Below are 21,163 nucleotides of genomic sequence, written 5' to 3' on the forward strand. Positions count from 1 at the left end.
TTTCTAGAATTAATTGAATCTGGACGATGTCAGATTTGTAACCTATAGTAGCTCTTGGCTTGGTAGAAGTGGTTTTGCCTTTGTATACATCAAACTTGAGAACGTAAAGAAAAGATTTTTTGCAATCTCTTCAAAAAAGTTTTATGATTACTGCATTTTTATATATATATATTTTCCCTGTTCATTTTTTAGGCTTTACGGTAATGATTATATGTACATAACTTAAGTTGAAATTTACCTGAAACTTCTCTTTTGCCTCTTTTTATTGTTCTTGATATTTGGACTCTAATCTTTTAAATGTTCATTTATTAGTTCTAATTTTTAAAATAATATGTTTTTCATTTAAATAGGAGTGGATTGTAATTGGGCAAGTTGATATGGAAGCTCTAGTGGAAAAGCATCTTTCTACAGTACATGATTGGGAGAAAAATTTTAAAGCACTGAAAATAAAAGGGAAAGAAGTAGAACGGCTTCCAAGGTATAATACAAAAGTTAAAGAAGTTAAAGTAATATTTAACAGAATAGCAGTTTTAACCATGGGTATAGATGGGTACTCTTCACTTAGTGGTACTGAAGACAAGTTATTGTCTTACCTTCTCCAGAGCTCAGCTATAATGCTTGAGACTCATCTGAGTAGAGCACTGCTGAGACTAAGAGCCTCTTCTAGAGGTTCTGCTGGCTGAGACCTAGTTGGATAGAATAGACTGGGGAGGAGGCTTCTCTCAGATCTAACGTATGATGTGCCCGGGCACAGTCTAAGAACTGTGAGAAGCTACTAGAGGGAGCATACCGGGGGATATTTGACCTTAATTTTGTATGGCTCTGGCTTTCAGAATGCTCCGGGAAGCACACAAAACAGTGCTGCATCTAGGTAGTGCCCTAAATGTGGAGAAAACCCTTTGAGGGGCATTTCATAACCCAGAATATCCTCCTTACTCTCTGAAATTCTTATCAGTGGGACCACTCAATGCAATGAGCTCTAGGAAGGAAGGGCCTTGTTGAATTGTACATATATTACCTATAAAGGGTAATAACACTTTTATTAATTCATTTGTTTATTCTTTCAATAAATATTTGCTGATCATTTCCAGTATGCGAAACCTGTCCTATGAAAGTAGAAAGATGACAGAGTTCCTGAGATGAAATCGTTTGCTCTCCAGTAGTACAATAAGACAAGTGTATTTGATGATAAAGTCAAGTACATGGAGGGGTTGAGAGAGTGGGCTCTGGAGTTAGATGGTTCTTACTAACTGCATGACTTTGACAATTACTTAGACCCTGTTAACCTCAGTTTCCTCAACTTTAAAATAGTTACAGTTATATCATTTATTTCACAGTGTTTTGAAGACTGAGTAATTTGCATATAAATTAGAAGGTAAATTCTCAGTGTTAGTTGTTATTAATTGTTATTATTAATACTAGATGAAGAGTGATAGAAAGTTAGTCGCTCAGTCGTGTCCTACTCTTTGAGACCCCATGGACTGTAGCTCACCAGGCTCCTCTGTCCATGGAGATTCTCCAGGCAAGAATACTGGAGTGGGTTGCCATGTCCTCCTCCAGGGGATCTTCCCAACCCAGGGATCAAACCCAGGTCTCCCGCATTGCAGGTGGATTCTTTACCAGCTAAACTGCCAGGGAAACCCACTTTGATTAGAGTTGATTTTTTGCTAGGGACTAGAAGAAATATTTCTGGAAAGTAGTAGATAAAGAACAGATTTGGGAGAGTCTTAAATTGTAAAACAGGTGATTTGGATTTTATTTAGTTAGAGCGATTAGTTGTTGAAGCTTTCTAAAGAGAAGTGTGTCAGTACCAAAGCTATACATTAGGAATGTTAGTCTGGTAATAATGAGTCGTGTGGTGGCATCAAGAGGTCCTGGAGGAAGCGAGGTTGGCCTGTCTTCATCCTGAAGACTAGGACTAATTAATTGAATTTAGTTGTTGGTGTTCCAAATAAGGAGGAGGAAATATTCTGAGGTGTTAAGAGGTCTTCCTGGAGGAGGGAACAGCTACCCACTCTACTATTCTGGCTTGGAGAATTCCCTGGACTGTATAGTCCATGGGGTCACAGAGTCGGACACGACTGAGCAACTCTCACAAGAGGTCTTTCTTTTATTTCACAGTGTGGTCTTAGTTGCAGCATGCAGGATCTTCATAGAAGCATAGAATCTTAGTTACTCTGCCATCTGTGGCATCTTAGTTCCTGGACTGGGGATTGAACCCACGTCTCTTCATTGCAAGGCAGATTCTTAACCTTTGTGAAGCTCCAAGATTCTTAACCACCAGGGATGCCCCAAGATGTTTTATTCTCAAAGGCAGATAAGGGATGAGGAATAGAGAAAAAACAAATGACTTGAAGGCTTGAGTTTGGATGACTGGGATAATGATAGTGTCATTGATGTTAGTTTGAAGTAAGGAAAAGATAATGCTATTGTGATGTTTCTCTTCTCTGTGGATACTTTCTTTGAGCACTTGCTTGCCCATCTAGTATGACTATGCTGTCACCTGACTCTTCAAGATCGCTACTACTGTTTGTTCCTTTCTATAGACAGCTCTCCTGTTTATCCATCCCTGCCAAAGCTAAACAAAACAAAAAGGATGCCTGTCCTCCATGCCATATTTCATCTTTTCTCTTTCTTGCTGGTAAATTAACATGTATTCATCTAAGTGAGTGGACACATACATAAATGCACAAATATTTATATTATGGGTATTTTGGGAACTATGCTATAATATTAGATAAGCCATATTCTAATGATGTACTTCAGATATGCTAGTAAGGATATACTTTTTGGGTAGGCTATCTATGTTTATCCCATTCTATCTATGGCTAAATGAAACCTCATTTGCATGTTATTAATATTTTCAATTGAAAAGGTGAACATTAGTCTTGTCCACAAGATTCAGCAAGTACTACTCTGGTATAATTGTATTATTTTATGTGTTAATTCATTAGTAAAAATCTGGTATTTTTTCAGGTTTACCAAGATTTTCATATATCAAATATTAGAAATACTTGAAAGATTAGAAATTTTGAAATTTTATGTTAGAATTTCAAAAATCGTATAACTTCATGTATTAATATAAGACAAATTGCCTCTTATATGTGATGGTTAAGAATTGGCGTTTAAACCTCTCCAGTTAACGGGTGACTGAAATAAATAAGTAAAACTTTGTAAGAGAAAATTGTACTTTTATAATGAAATTGTATTTAACACTTATAACTTGCTTTCTAAGGATATCACCTGGTTCTATGTTTTAAAAAGGACCTTTCTAAATAACATTTTCCTCAGTCTCCACATATTTTTAAACTTTATATAATTTAAGATAAATACGAGGTTTTACTTAGATGAACGAGTCTGGTTCAACTTCTAATAATATTTGTCAATGTTATAATTTGCATTCAGAGTACCATGCAAAGAATTAGTGTTCTTAAAAATACATGCATTTTTCTGATTATTAAAATAGTAATTTGTTTTATAAATTTTTTAAAATATAAAAAACACAATGACAGTTGCTGTTAGTGTTTGATGTTTTAGACATATTCATACATCTGCCTACAAAATTTGGATCATACTATAACCTGTTATTTTTATTTAACACTAATCATTAGTATTTTGCTATGTTATTACCTGGTCCTCAAAAATATAATTTTAAATTATATGGATATGTAATAACTTATTTAGCCATTCCTGTATTTAGCTTATTTATAATTTTTGACTGTTATAATTAATACCTTGACAAGATACCTGTAGGTAAATCTTGGAGTCTGAAAATCTTAGGATAAATTTAAAAAAATTAAGTTACTAAGATAAAAGAATATACCTGTTTTAAAACTATTTGTTAAATATTGCTAAATTTCCCTTTGCAAAAATTGTGTGATTTTATACTCTGACCAACAGTACTGAGAGTTCTCTGCCCATATGATTGAACATCTGAATTAATAATTTATTCCATTTTTGTGAATTAGGTCTAAAATGGTTTTATTGCTTTAGTGTATTCATAATCTATCTTCACTTTCTGTATTTGTTTTATTTCTCCTATCGTTGTTTGTGCTTTGAGTCCAGGATAATAATTTATTTTATAAATCTTTAAATGAGTATGTTACATACTGTGACAAGTAAAACATTTAAAAATTTGAATATATTCATGTTGATACTGTAGTATTTTATAATGTGCTACTTTTTAAAATATGATACATTGGATTATTAAAAACTGTAATATGTGTAAGGCATTTTTGTTAAAATCTAAATGTGCTTAAGGATCACAATGATAATTTTGGGTGTATTACACAAGATCATAATGACACTCTTTTCCTCCACTTAGTCTTTTTCATGTCAAAATATGTCCTTTGGCATTTTTCAGTGCTGTCAAGGTAGATTGCTTAAATATTAATTGTAACCCTGTGAAGACTGTGATTGATGATTTCATCCAGAAGTTATTTGACATGCTTGTTCTTTCTTTGAAGAAGTCCATCCAGGGTAAATACACTTGTTAATTGTTTTTAGTTATGAATATGAGTCTCAATGATGATTAAAATAAAAAATAATCTAGAGAATTGTATGGAATAAAAATCAGCTCAAGATGATAATTTAATAAAGTAGGAAACTCCATGAGGTCTAAAAATTGAAGACTTTTTTTATTATTTGCAGTGTGAGCTAGTGTCAGTTTGTTGCATATTTCACTGAGAAAGGGGGTAATTCTGGTATAATGTATTTGTCCTTACCTTTTCAAAGGACTCCAGGCATGCCTCAGAAATATTGCAGGTTTATTTCCAGACCACCGCAGTAAAGAGATTATTGTGATAGAGTCATGTGAATTTTTTGGTTTTCCAGTGCATGTATAAGTTATGTTTACATACACTGTAGTCTCTTAACTGTGCAGTAAGCATTGTGTGTAAATAAACAATATACATGCCTTAGCTGAACACTGCTTCATTGGTAAAAACGCTAGCTATCAGGTGAGTCTGCAGCGTGTCATGATCTTTTTGCTGTTGGAGAGTCTTACCTTGATGTTGATCGCTGTTGACTGATCAGGGCAGTGTTACTGAAGGTCTAAGTGGCCATGGCAGTTTCTTAAAATAAGAACAGTCAAGTGTTTTGCATTGATTGACTCTTCCTTCCATGCACAGTGTCTCTATAGCTTTCAGTGCTGTTGGATAGCATTTTACCCACTGTAGTACTTCTTTCAGAATTGATGTCAGTCTCCTCAAACCCTCCACTGCTTCATTGACTAAGTTTATGTAATATTCTAAGTCCTTTGTTGTCATTTCAGCAATCTTCATAGCATCTTCAGCAGGACCAAAATCTCAAAATTACAAGTAACCACTTCTCTGCTCTTCCATTAGAAGCAACTCCTCATTTGTGAAAGTTTTATCATGAGATTGCAGCAATTCATTCACATCTTTAGGTTTCACCTCTAGTTATAGGTCTCTTGCTATTTTTTAAACCACATCTTTAGTTACTTCTGCCACTTAGGGCTTGAAGCTCTAAGAATCATCCAGGAGGATTGCAATCAGCTTCTTCCAAACTCCTGGTAACACTGATGTTTTGACCTCCTCCCATGAATCATGAATGTTTTAAATGGCATCTAGAATGGTGAATCCTTTTCAGAAGATTTTCAATTTACTTATCTCAGACCCATCAGAGGAATCAGTATCTGTGGCAGCTGTAGCCTTATGAAATGTATTTCTTAAATAATAAGACTCAAATGTTGAAATTACTTATTGATCCATGGGCTGCAGAATGGATGTTGTGTCAGCAGGCATGAAAACAACATGAATCTTGTATATCTCCATCAGAGCTCGTGGGTGACCAGGTGCATGGTCAGTGAGCAGGTGTATTCTGAAAAGAATCTTTTTTTTCTGAGTAGTAAGTCTTAGTAATGGGATTAAAATATTCAGTAAATTATGTTGTAAACAGATGTGCTGTTGTCAGGCTTTGTGTGTGTGTGTTTTTTTTCCATCAGCCTTTGTTGTTCTATTTCAAGAGCACAGGCAGAATAGATTCAACATAATTCTGAAGGGTAGTAGGAGTTTTGGAATGGTAAATGAGCATTGGTGTCTACTTATCTGCATTAGCCTCTAACAAGAGAGTCGGCCTGTCTTTTAAAGCTTTGAATACAGGCATCGACTTCTCCTCTCTAGCTATGAAAGTCCTTGATGATGTCTTCTAATCGAAGGCTGCTTCATCTACCTTCAAAGCCTGCTGTTTAGTGAAGCAGCCTTCATTAACTATCTTAGCTAGATTATCTGGGTACCTTGCTGCAGCTCCTCCATCAGCACTTGCTGCTTCATCTTGCACTTTTCATGTTACGGAGATGGCTTCTTTCTTTAATCTCATGAAGCAACCTGTGTTGGCTTAAGCTTTTCCTCTGCAGCTCCCTCGCCTCTCAGCCTTTATAGAGCTGAAGGAGGGTGTGCCGTGCTGTGAATCAGGCTTTGGCATAAGGGGCTGATGGCTGGTTTCGTCTTCTGCCCACATCACTAGCACTTTCTTTGGATCAACAATAATGTTGTTTCACATTGTTATCATCTGTGTAGTCACTGGAGGAGTACATTTAATTTCCCTTAAGATCTTTTCCTTGGCTAACTGTTTGGTGCAAGAGGCCTAGTTTTTGGCCTATCTCATCGTTAGATATGCCTTCCTCACTGAACTTAATCATTTCTAGCTTTTGATTTAAAGTGAGCAATGTGTCACTCTTTAATTTGAACACTTAAGAGGCCATTAATTGACCCAATTTTAATATTTTTGTGTCTGAGGGAATTAGAGAGGTGGAAGTGGAACAGTCTGAATATATACAACACTTATCAATTAAGTTTGCTGTCTTATGTGAGTGTGGTTCATGGTACTTTAAAACAATTAATAGTAACATCAAAGATCACTGATTAAAGATCACCATAGCAAACGTAACAATATGAAAAAGTTTGAAATATTGGGAGAATTACCAAGATGTGACACAGAGACTTGAAGCAAGCAAATGCTGTTGGAAAAATGGCACTGATGCTCCATGCAGGGTGGCCACAGACCTTCAATTCATAAAAAATGCAATATTTACAAAGCACAATAAAATGAAGCACAATAAAATGAGGAATGCCTGTACTATTTTCCAAAATATCAGTGTTTCCTTTTTCATTTAAACTGAAATATGTTCTAGCATATTATTTCAAAGACTGAAAAAGTTGCCAACTTATAGTAAAACTTACTAAGAGTGAGTAAATACATTTTCACTTTCTTCTAAAAATTTTTAAATGTTATATAAAGCAATTACAATTTCATGAGAAGAAATTTTTTTGCTTATTCTATACTTTGAATTTTTCTTTATGAAAGCAAATGACAACTTAGGACTTACTGTATTTCATATAGTGATTACTTCTAACATTACATGGTTTAGAAATTATGTAATTGCATTTTTTTGATGATAAAAACATTTCTTATATTTCAATGTTTCCTTTTCAGCTCATTTACATGAAATTGACACATTCGTTACTGAGGCTATGGAAGTCTTAACAATTATGCCCCAGTCTGTGGAAGAGATAGGTAATGCAAATTTACAATATAGTAAGCTACAAGAACGGAAGCCAGAGGTAAGAATCACAAAGTAATTTATTATTTTTTTTAACTGTACTGGAATGATTAAATCATGTAATATTATGTGACTGCAAATATCATATAATTATAATATTATAAGGAAGTCTATAAAATTAGTCTGCTTATGATTGGACTCGATGTTTGTTGTTGTAATGAAACAGTAACCACAATATATATTGTTTTCGGAAGTATTTGTGACCTTTTATGATGTGGCTTATTAGAATAAGACTAAACTTAAATAGTTCATGCTGTTACTTCCAAGGTTGTACTTTTATGATGCTTAAATATGAAGTTAGTGCTGAATTAGGAGTACACACACACACACACACACACACATGATGGAAGAGCTCATAATTAGAGACAAAGATAAAAAGGTGGTTAAAGATTCATAAAAACTGTATCCAGAAGGCTAGAACGTAGAATAAATAAGCCACAATTTGTAGAACATGTTATAGGTGATCTTAGTTATGTTTGGAGGAAAGAGGAGAAATAATTCAAAATAGATACAAACTTTTATGTATTCCTCTTGCAGGATAGGTTGAAAATTACAAGATAGATTAGAGGTGAGAGAAATAATATACCTTCATGGTAGAATGAATTATAAACTTTTATATGGTAGGCTTAAAGGTATAAAGAGGGTTTAAAGGCAAATAAAATAGTGTACTTGTCTTGTAGAAGGAAGTAACTAAAGAAAGAATAGCATTATGAACTGTGGCAGTTAGCTAAATCATGGAGGCATTTATTTGACAAATACTTACTATAGATTGAAGGCAGGAGAAGGGGACGACAGAGGATGAGATGGTTGGATGGCATCACCGGCTCGATGGACATGAGTCTGAGCAAGCTCTGGGAGTTGGCGATGAACAGGGAGGCCTGGCGTGCTGCAGTCCATGGGGTTGCCAAGAGTCGGACAGACTACAGATCACCTCATATATTGCAGGCATTGTGCTAGGCACTGCGGTTGCAAGTATGGTTGCTCTGTGTTACTGAAATCTGCATTCATGTGTAAGTGTGTGTTGTGTGTGCATGTGAGAGAGACAGAGACGGAGAGGAAGAAAGGAACATGAGGAGCTAGATTAGTAAGAGGATGAGCGTGCCCAACTGCGCGATGTTTCTCAGGGTGGTGATCCTGGAGACCGTATCAGACAGATGACATCTGTTTGCACTGGGACCTGCAGGGTAAGGAGGCAACCATTCCAAGATTTAGAGGGCAGATGTAACAGTGGATACACAGATCTTAAGGTAGAGGACCTTGATATACTTAAGGAAGTGAGATAGGTGTAAATACTTAGTTATCAAGAGAGCCATATTATTCAAGGAAAAAGTGGTTTGAGTGAAATTGGAGAGGTAGGCAAGGGCCTGATTAGGAAGGGACTTTCAGACAATCCTAGGGAGTTCGAGTTCTTTTCTGAGAGTAGTAGAAAAATTTTAGAGGGATTTAAGCAATGAGAAGATAAATGTGGATTGCATTTTGAAGTGATTACTCTGGCTGCTTCGTGGAGAATGGATTGGAGGGAGATAATAGTAGCAGAGAGTTAGTAGGATATTCCAGTTTGTGTACAAAAGATGATCTAAGCTTATACCATGGAATAGCAGAGGAGATGGAGAGAACCAGAGAAAGTGATGATGCATTTTAGAGTTAGAACCAAGGTCTTCTGATGTGTTAGAAGTAGACAGGGGATTAGAGGAAAAGAAAGAAACATGTCTCTTAGGTTTTTGGCTTTAGCAGCTAGGAATCTAATGGTACCATTTACTGAGATGAGGATGACTAGAGAGGAGTTGTTTGGAGATTGAAGGTAGCAGGGATTGACATGTCATGTAGAATGAGGAATTTGGAATTTAGAGTAAAGGTGAAGATTAGAGATATACATTTGGAAATCATTTTAACATTCATGATGTTTAAAGCCATAGAATTGAACTAGCTCTTCTGATTGACAAACTGTAGAGGGTATAGAATCAGGTTTGAGCATTTCAAAATTTAGAGTTCAAGTATAGATGGAGGCAGCAAAGGAGATTGATAATGACGTGGAATGAAAGACATGAAGCATATCATCACAAAAACTAAGGGAAATAGATGTATGTTGGGAACTACATGTGAGGCAGGGTGTGGCATGAGACAGAATAAAGAGCTAGGCAGAAGCCAGGTCATGTGAGCCACACAATTCTGTGGACACTGAGGAGTCACTGCTGGGTTTTCAGCAGCAAGATGTTACAGAATTGTGTTTTGGTATGTACCCCTGTTGGTGTGTGGATAAGTATCTTTGCATGCAGATAGACTTGGAAACTGGCTTACAGGTGGCACTAATGGTAAAGAACCCTCCTGAAATGCAGGAGGGTATGGGTTTGATCCCTGGATCAGGAACATCCCCGGGAGTATGAAGTGGCAACCCCCTCCAGTATTCTTGCCTGGAGAATCCCATGGACAGAGCAACCTGGCAGGCTATAGTCCATGGGGTCGCAAAGAGCTGGACATGACTGAAACAACTTAGCTCGCTTACATGCACAATAAAAACTTGGAAACTTGTAATGTCTTCACAGGCTTAAGTTCTTTTCACACTGGAAATGAGAATCCTGCTCTGTTTTCTCTTTAGGGCTTCACTGATAGCTCAGTTGGTAAAGAATCTGCCTGCAATACAGGAGACTCCGGTTCAGTTCCTGGGTTGGGAAGATCCCCTGGAGGAGGGAAAGGCTACCTACTCCAGTATTCTGGCCTGGAGAATTCCATGGACTGTAGAGTCCATGGGGTCCCAAAGAGTCAGATGCAACTTTCACTTTCTGTCTTCTCTCTCACTGACGTTCCTAGTACAACATGGATTCTTGGTTAATTGTTTCTCTGTTTCTCAGGAATTGCAAACTGGCCATTGAGATATATTTGATTTTTTGTTGTTATTGTCTGTTATGTAAACATAATGATTTTTAAATATCTTTCAATGGATTTTACTGCTTTGATAAGTAGCAAAAGTACAGTTATAAATTATAGGACACTATTGTTTTATGGTGCTTTAAAAGATCTAGAAGCAATTTGAGCAGTTTAGCACTTATTGACCTACACCTGGGCTCTTTAATGGACTGCTCATTATATACAACTCAGGGCATTTCAGGCAGAAGCTAAATATAGGAGCTTGATTCCGATTCTTCAGTTTTTCCTTTCTTTCTCTTTCTTTCATTTTTTCCTTTATATATATATATATATATTTTATTGAAGTATAGTACTTAACAATGTTTTAGGTACACAGGAAGGTGATTCATTTATATGCATATATTATTTTTCAGATTATTTTCCATTATAGGTTATTACAAGATATTGACTGTAGGTCCCTGTGCTATACAGTAAACCTTTGTTGCTTGTTGCAACAAAAATTGGAAAACATAAACTAAATGAAATGGTAGCATTGAATATGAAATAGAAAAAGTGAAACAAACTAGATAAAAGTTAAAGATCATCATATAGTCCAGTTGTTTTTGAACATGACTGCTCAATAGAAACATATCTGGAACTTTGGAGAAAAAAAAGCAATACTTGATCATTTGCATTTTTCAAAAAATTTCAAGATAATTCTGATATGCATCTGGATTGTAAAAAGTGATTACAGATTTTTCTATTAAATGGTAGTTTTGGTGATATTCAGTTCAGTTCAGTTCAATCACTCAGTCGTGTCCGACTCTTTGCGACCCCATGAATTGCAGCACTCCAGGCCTCCCTGTCCATCACCATCTCCCGGAGTTCACTCAAACTCATGTCCATCGAGTTGGTGATGCCATCCAGCCATCTCCTCCTCTGTTGTCCCCTTCTCCTCCTGCCCCCAATCCCTCCCAGCATCAGAGTCTTTTCCAATGAGTCAGCTCTTCGCATGTGGTGGCCAAAGTACTGGAGTTTCAGCTTTAGCATCATTCCTTCCAAAGAACACCCAGGGCTGATCTCCTTTAGAATGGACTGGTTGGATCTCCTTGCAGTCCAAGGGACTCTCAAGAGTCTTCTAGAATTCTGTAATTTTTCTGTTTGTTGACCAATCATGATACAATGATATTAAGTGGGTAATTGCTACATAATCACAATAGTGAAAGATGTTTCTCAGATTTCACAATCAATAGCCAGACAAAAAAGATAATTAATTGCAAACCGTAAGTCTCCAGCATTTTCTTTGAGTGGAACCTGTATAATAATGTTACTTTGAATAGATATAGTATTGTCTTCCTATAATCATGATTTAATTTAGTTTCATATTACCACTTTTATTATCCTTTTTAATTGATGTTTGAGTGCTTTAGTTGAGTTTGCATGTAATAATATATATTAGAAACTTTATATCTAGAAATTTAACAAATTATATAAAAGCAAAAATCCTGATTTAAAAAGCAAATCATAAAACAATTTTAAATAAATGGAATCTTAATAAATTTGATAAAGTATGTTGTTTTTCACATATTATTTTTTAACTTTTAGATTTTGCCCTTATTTCAAGAGGCTGAAGATAAAAACAGACTTTTACGGACTGTGGCAGGTGGAGGTTTAGAAACAATTAGTAATCTGAAAGCTAAGTGGGATAAATTTGAGTTGATGATGGAAAGTCACCAACTTATGATTAAAGACCAGGTAAGAAGCTTTCTTTGTTAAAATGAGAACAGTTTTTTCCCTCATTTACAATTTCTTGTCTTTATTCCATTATAGCTCACATTTATAAGAATTTTCTTTATTGATGGAATTGATCTCCCTCAGCACTTCTATGTAATAAGATATTTTGTATAAGTGATGATCATGTCACAGAGTTTACCTTCACTTATGCCATAGCAAGAATATATGTGACAGTATTATCAGACTTCCTTATGAATGGTTTGTTACCTACTGTGTGTGGTGTCTTGTAAGATTCCAGTCTGGAAGCTGTGCGCATCTATTGTGCTCGTATCCTACTGACCAGAACCTAGTGTTCTGGCGGTGAGCTGCATGGGAGACTGGGAGATGCCCTTCTTTATTAAGCAGCTGTATAATCAGGTAGAACAACTGAATGTCACTGAGTAAACTTTTTTCATCATATTTTGTTGATAGTTATCACAGATGCTATTAGTCACGTGAATGGTTTTGTAATGTTGATGTTTGCAGTATATCTTTTGTTATTGTAAATTTAGTGTCTAATTTATTTTTGAGTTAATTTATTGTACTTGAAATAAATAATGAAGAAAAATCTTTAGAAAAGTTGATATTGATGTTTTTGACCTTTAAATAGAAAATATTGGAAGTAAAAATGTGAATATAAAGTAGAAATTTACATTGAGTTAAATTATGTATACTCTGTTGACTTATAGATTGAAGTGATGAAAGGAAACGTCAAATCACGTCTTCAGATTTATTATCAAGAACTGGAAAAATTTAAAGCTCGTTGGGACCAACTAAAGCCTGGTGATGATGTTATTGAAACAGGCCAGCTGAATACTCTTGATCAAAGTGCAAAGTCAATAAAAGAGAAGAAAGTTGAATTTGATGATCTTGAAGTCATAAGAAAAAAGCTGCTGTATGTTTATTCTTTAAAACTGATAGTGCTTATTTTGGAAAAAAAGTTTTATGTTTATATATTAAGCTAATAATGTACCTGTATCTGTTATATTAATGTCTTTTTATAAGCTTCAGCAGTTTAAAAAATACCAGTATTAAGTGCTCATGCTACTGTTTTCTTAGGAGTTGTTGAATTATATTAGGAAAGAGAAAAGCAAATAAAACCAAGTTTGTTGTTGGGCCTAGAAATAGAAATAATAGAAGTAATAATAGCAAATTAAATAAAAATAGAAAATTAAATTTATTTAAAAGTTCAATTAAGGAGTTGGAATATACTTGCTTTATATGATCTCATTGTATTTGAAAATGGAATATATAAAATTAATGGAAAATTACTTTTAGAGCTTCTGGAAAAGTGAAGCTTTTGAAAGCTTTTGAAGCTAGTGACAAGATGAAACTTAAAAACATTCATTGTTTTATGTTATAATAAAATATTAAGTTTAATAATTGCATTAAATATTGTATATTAATGCATATTCATGGAATCTAGAAAAAGGGTATAGATTATTTTATTTGCAAAGCAGAACTAGAGACACTGATGTAGAGAACAAATGTATGGACACCAAGGAGGGAAAGGGTGGAGGATGGGATGAATTGGAAGATTGGGATTTATATATATACACTGCTGCTGCTGCTGCTAAGTTGCTTCAGTCATGTCCGACTCTGTGCGACCCCAGAGACGGCAGCCCACCAGGCTCCCCCGTCCCTGGGATTCTCCAGGCAAGAACACTACTGATACTATAAAATATAAAATAGATGCCTAATGAGAACATTCTGTCAGTTAGTTCTGTTCAGTCGCTCAGTTGTATCTGACTCTTTGTGACCCCATGGACTGCAGCACACCAGGCCTCGCTGTCCATCACCAGCTCCCGGAGTTTAATCAGACTCATGTCCATCAAGTCGGTGATGCCATCCAACCATCTCATTCTCTGTTGTCCCCTTCTCCTCCCGCCTTCAATCTTTCCCAGCATTAGAGTCTTTTTCACACGAGTCAGTTCTTCACATTAGGTGGCCAGAGTATTGGAGTTTCAGTTTCAGCATCAGTCCTTCCAGTGAATACTCAGGAGTGATCTCCTTCAGAATGGACTGGTTGGATCTCCTTGCAGTCCAAGGGACTCTCAAGAGTCTTCTCCAACACCACAGTTCGAAAGCATCAATTTTTCAGTGCTCAGCTTTCTTTGTGGTCCAACTCTCACATCCATATATGACTATTGGAAAAACCATAGCTTTGACTAGATGGACCTTTGTTGGCAAAGTCGTGTCTCTGCTTTTTAATATGCTGTCTAGGTTGCTCATCCCTGGTGGCTCAGATGGTAAAGCATCTGCCTACGATGTGGGAGACCCAGGTTCAATTCCTGGGTCAGGAAGATCTCCTGGAGAAGGAAATGGCAACCCACTCCAGTACTCTTGCCTGGAAAATCCCATGTTCGGAAGAGCCTGGTGGGCTACAGTCCATGGGGTCGCAAAGAGTCCGGACACGACTGAGCTACTTCACTTTCACTTTCACTTCTAGGTTGGTCATAACTTTCCTTTCAAGGAACAAGCGTCTTTTAATTTCATGGCTGCAATCACCATCTGTAGTGATTGACCAAAATAAAGTCTGTCACTCTTTCCACTATGTATCCATCTGTTTGCCATGAAGTGATGGGACTAGATGTCATGATCTTAGTTTTCTGAATGTTGAGTTTTAAGCCAACTTTTTCACTTTCCTCTTTCACTTTCATCAAGAGGCTCTTTAGTTCTTCACTTTTTGCCGTAAGGGTGGTGTCATGGGGTTATTGATATATCTCCCTGCAATCTTGATTCCAGCTTGTGCCTCATCCAGCTCAGCATTTCTCATGATGTACTATGCATATAAGTTACATAAGACAATATACAGCCTTGATGTACCCCTTTCATGATTTGGAACCAGTCTGTTGTTCCATGTCCAGTTCTAACTGTTGCTTCTTGACCTGCATACAGATTTCTCAGGAGGCAGGTCAGGTGGTCTGGTATTCCCATCTCTTGAAGAATTTTCCACAGTTTGTTGTGATCCACACAGTCAAAGGCTTTGGCATAGTCAATAAAGCAGAAGTAGTGTGTTTTTCTGGAACTCGTACTTTTTCGATGATCCAGCGGATGTTGGCAATTTGATCTCTGGTTCCTCTGCCTTTTCTAAATTCACCCTGAACATATAGAAGTTCATGGTTCATGTACTGTTGAAGCCTGGCTTGGAGAATTTTCAGCATTACTTTGCTAGCATGTGAGATGAGTGCAATTGTGTGGTAGTTTGAGCATTCTTTGGCATTGCCTTTCTTTGGGATTGGAATGAAAACTGACCCTTTCCAGTCCTGTGGCCACTGCTGAGTCTTCCAACTTTGCTGGCATATTGAGTGCAGCACTTTCACAGCATCATCTTTTAGGATTTGAAATAGCTTCAACTGGAATTCCATCACCTCCACTAGCTTTGTTTGTAGTGAACCTACAGTACAGCTCAGGAAACTCCACTCAGTGCTCTGTTGTGACCGCAATGGGAAGGAAATCCAATAAAGCAGAGACATATGTATCCATATAGCTGATTTGCTTTGTTGTACAATAAAACTAACAACATTGTAAAGCAACTATAGTCCAATAAAAATGAATTAAAATATTAAATGTTCATAAAAATTGATATGTTTGGTCTGTTTAGGCAAATGCATCCATAAATTAATTGCTTTCATAGATGATTGGAGGCTTTAGTACCATGCTTATTAAGTGACATTACATTAATTAGGTGAGGAATATCTTTCATTCTCTGTTGGCTCAAGCAGTAAAGAATCTGCGTGTCAATACTGGAGGTGCAGGTTCAATCCCTTGGTCAAGAAGATCACCTGGAGGAGGACATGGCATTCTTGCCTGGGAAACACCATGGACAAGGAAGCCTGGTGGGCTGCCCGCCATGGAGTTGCACAAGTTGGACATAACATAGCAACTAAACAACAACAGTCTTGCATTCTAGAAACTAATTCTTTCAACCAAGAAGAATGTTAATGGATATTCTTTAACCTATTCTCAGATTTATCCACAAATTTGTGTAATTCTTGGAGAAGGCAGTGGCACCCTACTCCAGTACTCTTGCCTGGAAAATCCCATGGACGGAGGAGCCTGGTGGGCTGCAGTCCGTGGGGTTGCTCAGAGTCGGACAGGACTGAGCGACTTCACAGAGTCGGACATGTCTGAAGCAACTTAGCAGCAGCAGCAGCAAACATTTGTTATATATGATCTATATTATGTATATAAAATATATTGATATATTAGCAATTTTACTTTGACTCCTTTGGAAAAAGTGCATATTAATGAATTTAGAGGAGCCCATTGAACAAGTAGTTAAAGTAAAATTCTCATGTTAAGTAGACATAGCCTCCTACTGTCTACCTCCACTGTCAGATGCATGCACACAAACACATACGCGGGGAATGCAGTTAAATTGTTAGTTTAACTTACTGACATTTAACAGTTTTTCTTTTGTAAAAATCTACTGATATTTCACTACTTGTTTCTACAGTGATGATTGCCATCATTTTGGCCTAGAGGAGCCCAACTTCTCTTTGGCATATAGCATCTCTAAGGATATTGAGAGCTGTGCACAAATTTGGGCCCTTTATGAAGAGTTTCAGCAAGGATTTCAAGAAATGGCCAATGAGGACTGGATTACTTTTCGGTTTGATTCATAAATAATATTTACATTCTGATAGTTTTGTAGTATTTTTTGGGATGTAAACTTTAAGATATTTTTCTACTGTTTTACAGGACTAAGACCTATCTGTTTGAGGAATTTTTGATGAATTGGCATGACAGATTAAGAAAGATCGAAGAACATTCAGTAATGACAGTGAAATTACAGTCTGAGGTTGACAAATATAAAGTAAGATAGTTTTACTTATGCTGTTGTTTAAAAATGATGTTTGCAGTGTTGATGTATCTTTTTATTATGCAGTGATGTCACCTGGGAAGCCCAAACTGTAATTTTAGTATATCTATTTTTAATGATTCCATTACACACAAAAAATACAAAGTATAGAGTAAACCGGAAAAGTTATTGATATTTTTGCTTCAATGTGAAATAAGTTAAAAGTAAGAAATTTATGGTTAAATCTATTATAAAGTGGAGTATTTGAAACTTAACAATTAGGATGTGGGCCAGTTAGCATATTTAGGATATAGGTCATTTTCTAAATTTATAAAAATAGAAATATTTTAGGTCATGTTTTAAAATATATCAAGTTACAAAGGGTAATTTGCATGTATCCACATCAATATTTAATAAAAAGTATTATACAATTCTTTTTAATCATTTCAAGATTATTAAGTAAGATAATATATTTATTAAAATGTTTATACATAATTGTAATAAAATTAAATAGTAATTTGCATTTTGGTAAGATATATATATACATGCATATCTTTTTTTTTTTTAACAGATTGCCATTCCTGTCTTGAAATATGTGAGAGGGGAGCATCTTTCTCCTGATCACTGGCTTGACCTTTTTCGTCTTCTTGGCCTTCCGAGGGGAACTAGTTTAGAGAAATTACTATTTGGTGATCTGCTTAGAGTAGCTGACACAATTGTTGCCAGAGCATCAGACCTTAAAGTAAGAATCATTTTTATAAATATCCCATAGATCTGACCTTTGTTAACAGATATTTTTGCTTTATATTTTATTTAAAACAGCAAGTTAAATTTATTTCTTGCCTTAAAAATAGTGACAGTGTTCCACTATTCCTTTATTCTTTCATTAGTATATCTGAATCTATAGATGGGGCTAGAGAAACAATATAAAGCCCTTCCTTGAGAGAGAGAAAAAAATCTGAAATAATATATGTCTTACTTTAAGATAGAAGTTAGCAGACTCTTACAAAGCATTTTACATGAAATACACTTAAGATCATAGGGTATATTATAAATAGAAGCTCAGGGATACAAAAATCCAGAGAGCTAAACAAGGAACCAGTTTGCTGATCAGTTTTAGCATAGGTCTCAGGTAAAAGTAAAACTTGCACAATTATGTTGTAAGTAGTGGACTTTCTGTTTTGTGTTCTGCCCATAAAAGGACTTTTGACGTTGTTTTATTTTTCTGTCTAATACATCTATTTTCATCTTTGCTGATTACCCTGGTATATATGTAGATAATCATAAGATTATAAAGCATGACTTCTGTAGGAGGTAACTCTAGATGATTGTTAATCATTTTAGATGTATTGGAACTTACAGTTAAGTTACCAAAAAAACTGCTGAGTTCTGCAAAATTTAAATATTTTTGTGGTTTGGTTTGCAATGGATGTTTTAAAATTTTTTTACAAGTAAAAAGCATATGGCAGAACTTTGTATATATTTTGACTATGTGAACCAGACATCCCTTCATATTTTAGCCAGTAATTCTTTGGATTGCATCTAAAATATATCCACTTACTTTTTTTTTTTTTTTTTTTTTGCTTTACAGTGAAAAGTCAAGTAAATATATATCTTCTTATAAAATAGATATAGCTTACCTATTTTGTATGTTGAAATAATAAATATGGATATTTTGTGTTAAATAGGATTTAAACAGTCGGGCACAAGGTGAAGTTACAATCCGAGAAGCTTTACGTGAACTTGATCTGTGGGGAGTTGGAGCAGTATTTACATTGGTTGATTATCAAGACAGCCAAAGTCGAACCATCAAGCTGATTAAAGACTGGAAAGATATAGTAAATCAAGTTGGAGATAATAGATGCCTTCTTCAATCCTTAAAGGATTCTCCTTATTATAAAGGGTTTGAAGATAAAGTGTCGATTTGGGAAAGAAAACTTGCAGAGTTAGATGAGTATCTACAGAATTTAAACCACATTCAGAGAAAGTGGGTATATTTGGAACCCATTTTTGGCCATGGAGCATTACCAAAAGAACAGACACGCTTCAACAGAGTTGATGAAGATTTTAGGTCAGTACTCTACATGAAAAAGAGGACACACATGATTAGTTTTTATTCATATTGTGAGGTACTTAATACAAGCTAATTACTTTTACATTGTTAGTATTATCTATGTCTTTAACTTTTTTTTTCCCTTGGTTCCTTTTGAGAAACTATTTTCTCTCATTCAGTCGTTTACTTGAATCATTTTGATGTGGTGTCTATCTTTACCACTTTACCTATATTAATATTATATGTGTGTGTGTGTGTGTGTGTGTAGTTGCTCAGTCGTGTCTGACTGTGACCCCATGGGCTGTAGCTCACTAGGCTCCTCTGTCCATTGAATTCTCTAGGCAAGACTACTGGAGTTGGTTGCTATTTCCTTCTCTAGGAGATCTTCCTGACCCTGGGATCGAACCTGGGTCTCCCGTATTGCAGGGAGATCCTTAACTGTCAGCCACAAGAGAAGTCTAATGTGATATAGGTAATATTATTATCTATATAATATTAATATTGGGGATTCTGAAGTGGCTCAGGGGTAAAGAATGAACCTGCCAATGCAAGAGATATAGGTTTGATCCCTGGGTCAGGAAGATCCCCTGGAGAAGAAGATGGCAACCCATTCCAGTATTCTTGCCTGGAGAATCCTATGGACAGAGGAGCCTGATGGACTGTGGAACATGGGATCTCAAAAGAGTCAGACACAACTGAGGGACTAAACAACAACAATATGAATATTATTATTATAATATTACTAATATACACTTCCTAAAATTGCCAGTTACTTTCCCACTGTAAATCTGATGGACATTTTTTTACTTTATCTCTGACTAGTATCTGATAGAGTTGAGCATTTCTTCTTTCTTAGAAAGTCTATTCCTTTGGCTTCTGTGATCCCGTCCTGACTATCTGGTTCTCCTCCTGGTTCCTAGTCCGCAGCTCTCTCTAAATATTTAGATGCAGACATTCTCCAGGTTTCTGCTTGTAGGTTTTCTCACTCCATATTCTCTGTTTAATGAGCTGAACTTCTTTCAGAATCAATTCTCATCTAGTTGCTGAGGTCTCCTCAATGTGTTTACTGAGCCTATCTTTCTTTTCTGATCTCCAAATACATTAAATATCCTCAACATGTCAAAATTAAATTCATAACTTTATTTCAAATCCCTTTCCCACAAGTATTTTCTCTGTTATTTCTTTCCCAATAAATGGTACCACCTAACTGCTCAAAGCAGAAGCATAATGGATATCTTTGACCCCTCTCTCCATTTCCAAGTCCAGTTACCAAGTTTTGTTGATTGTAACATCAGATCAGATCAGATCAGTCGCTCAGTCGTGTCCGACTCTTTGCGACCCCATGAATCGCAGCACGCCAGGCCTCCCTGTCCATCACCAACTCCCGGAGTTCACTCAGACTCACGTCCATCGAGTCAGCGATGCCATCTAGCCATCTCATCCTCCGTCGTCCCCTTCTCCTCCTGCCCCCAATCCCTCCCAGCATGAGTGTCTTTTCCAATGAGTCAGCTCTTCTCATGAGGTGGCCAAAGTACTGGAGTTTCAGCTTTAGCATCATTCCTTCCAAAGAAATCCCAGGGCTGATCTCCTTCAGAATGGACTGGTTGGATCTCCTTGCAGTCCAAGGGACTCTCAAGAGTCTTCTCCAGCACCACAGTTCAAAAGCATCAGTTCTTCGGCGCTCAGCCTTCTTCACAGTCCAACTCTTACATCCATACATGACCACAGGAAAAACCATAGCCTTGACTAGACGAACCTTTGTTGGCAAAGTAATGTCTCTGCTTTTGAATATGCTGTCTAGGTTGTTCATAGCTTTCCTTCCAAGGAGTAAGCGTCTTTGAATTTCATGGCTGCAGTCACCATCTGTAGTGATTTTGGAGCCCAGAAAAATAAAGTCTGACACTGTTTCCACCGTTTCCCCATCTATTTCCCATGAAGTGGTGGGACTGGATGCCATGATCTTTGTCTTCTGAATGTTGAGCTTTAAGCCAACTTTTTCACTCTCCTCTTTCACTTTCATCAAGAGGCTTTTGAGTTCCTCTTCACTTTCTGCCATAAGGGTGGTATCATCTGCATATCTGAGGTTATTGATATTTCTCCCGGCAAT

General features: G+C 36.3%; 1 protein-coding gene across 3 annotated transcripts in view; it reads left to right on the top strand.

Moving 5' to 3' along the window:
• DYNC2H1 (dynein cytoplasmic 2 heavy chain 1) overlaps window positions 1–21,163 on the top strand; it is a 399,828-nt gene that overhangs the window by 38,835 nt on the left and 339,830 nt on the right. For all 3 annotated transcript variants that reach the window (XM_044929811.2, XM_044929812.2, XM_044929810.2), the window contains exons 18-26: window positions 351–478; window positions 4,364–4,479; window positions 7,456–7,583; window positions 12,032–12,181; window positions 12,889–13,094; window positions 16,659–16,814; window positions 16,904–17,018; window positions 17,575–17,745; window positions 18,692–19,074. In XM_044929811.2, coding sequence (XP_044785746.2) covers window positions 351–478; window positions 4,364–4,479; window positions 7,456–7,583; window positions 12,032–12,181; window positions 12,889–13,094; window positions 16,659–16,814; window positions 16,904–17,018; window positions 17,575–17,745; window positions 18,692–19,074 — 1,553 coding nt within the window. The remainder of the gene's footprint in view (window positions 1–350; window positions 479–4,363; window positions 4,480–7,455; window positions 7,584–12,031; window positions 12,182–12,888; window positions 13,095–16,658; window positions 16,815–16,903; window positions 17,019–17,574; window positions 17,746–18,691; window positions 19,075–21,163) is intronic.

This window comes from Bubalus bubalis, chromosome 16 (assembly GCF_019923935.1).
Source record: "Bubalus bubalis isolate 160015118507 breed Murrah chromosome 16, NDDB_SH_1, whole genome shotgun sequence".
Taxonomy (NCBI): Eukaryota; Metazoa; Chordata; class Mammalia; order Artiodactyla; family Bovidae; genus Bubalus; species Bubalus bubalis.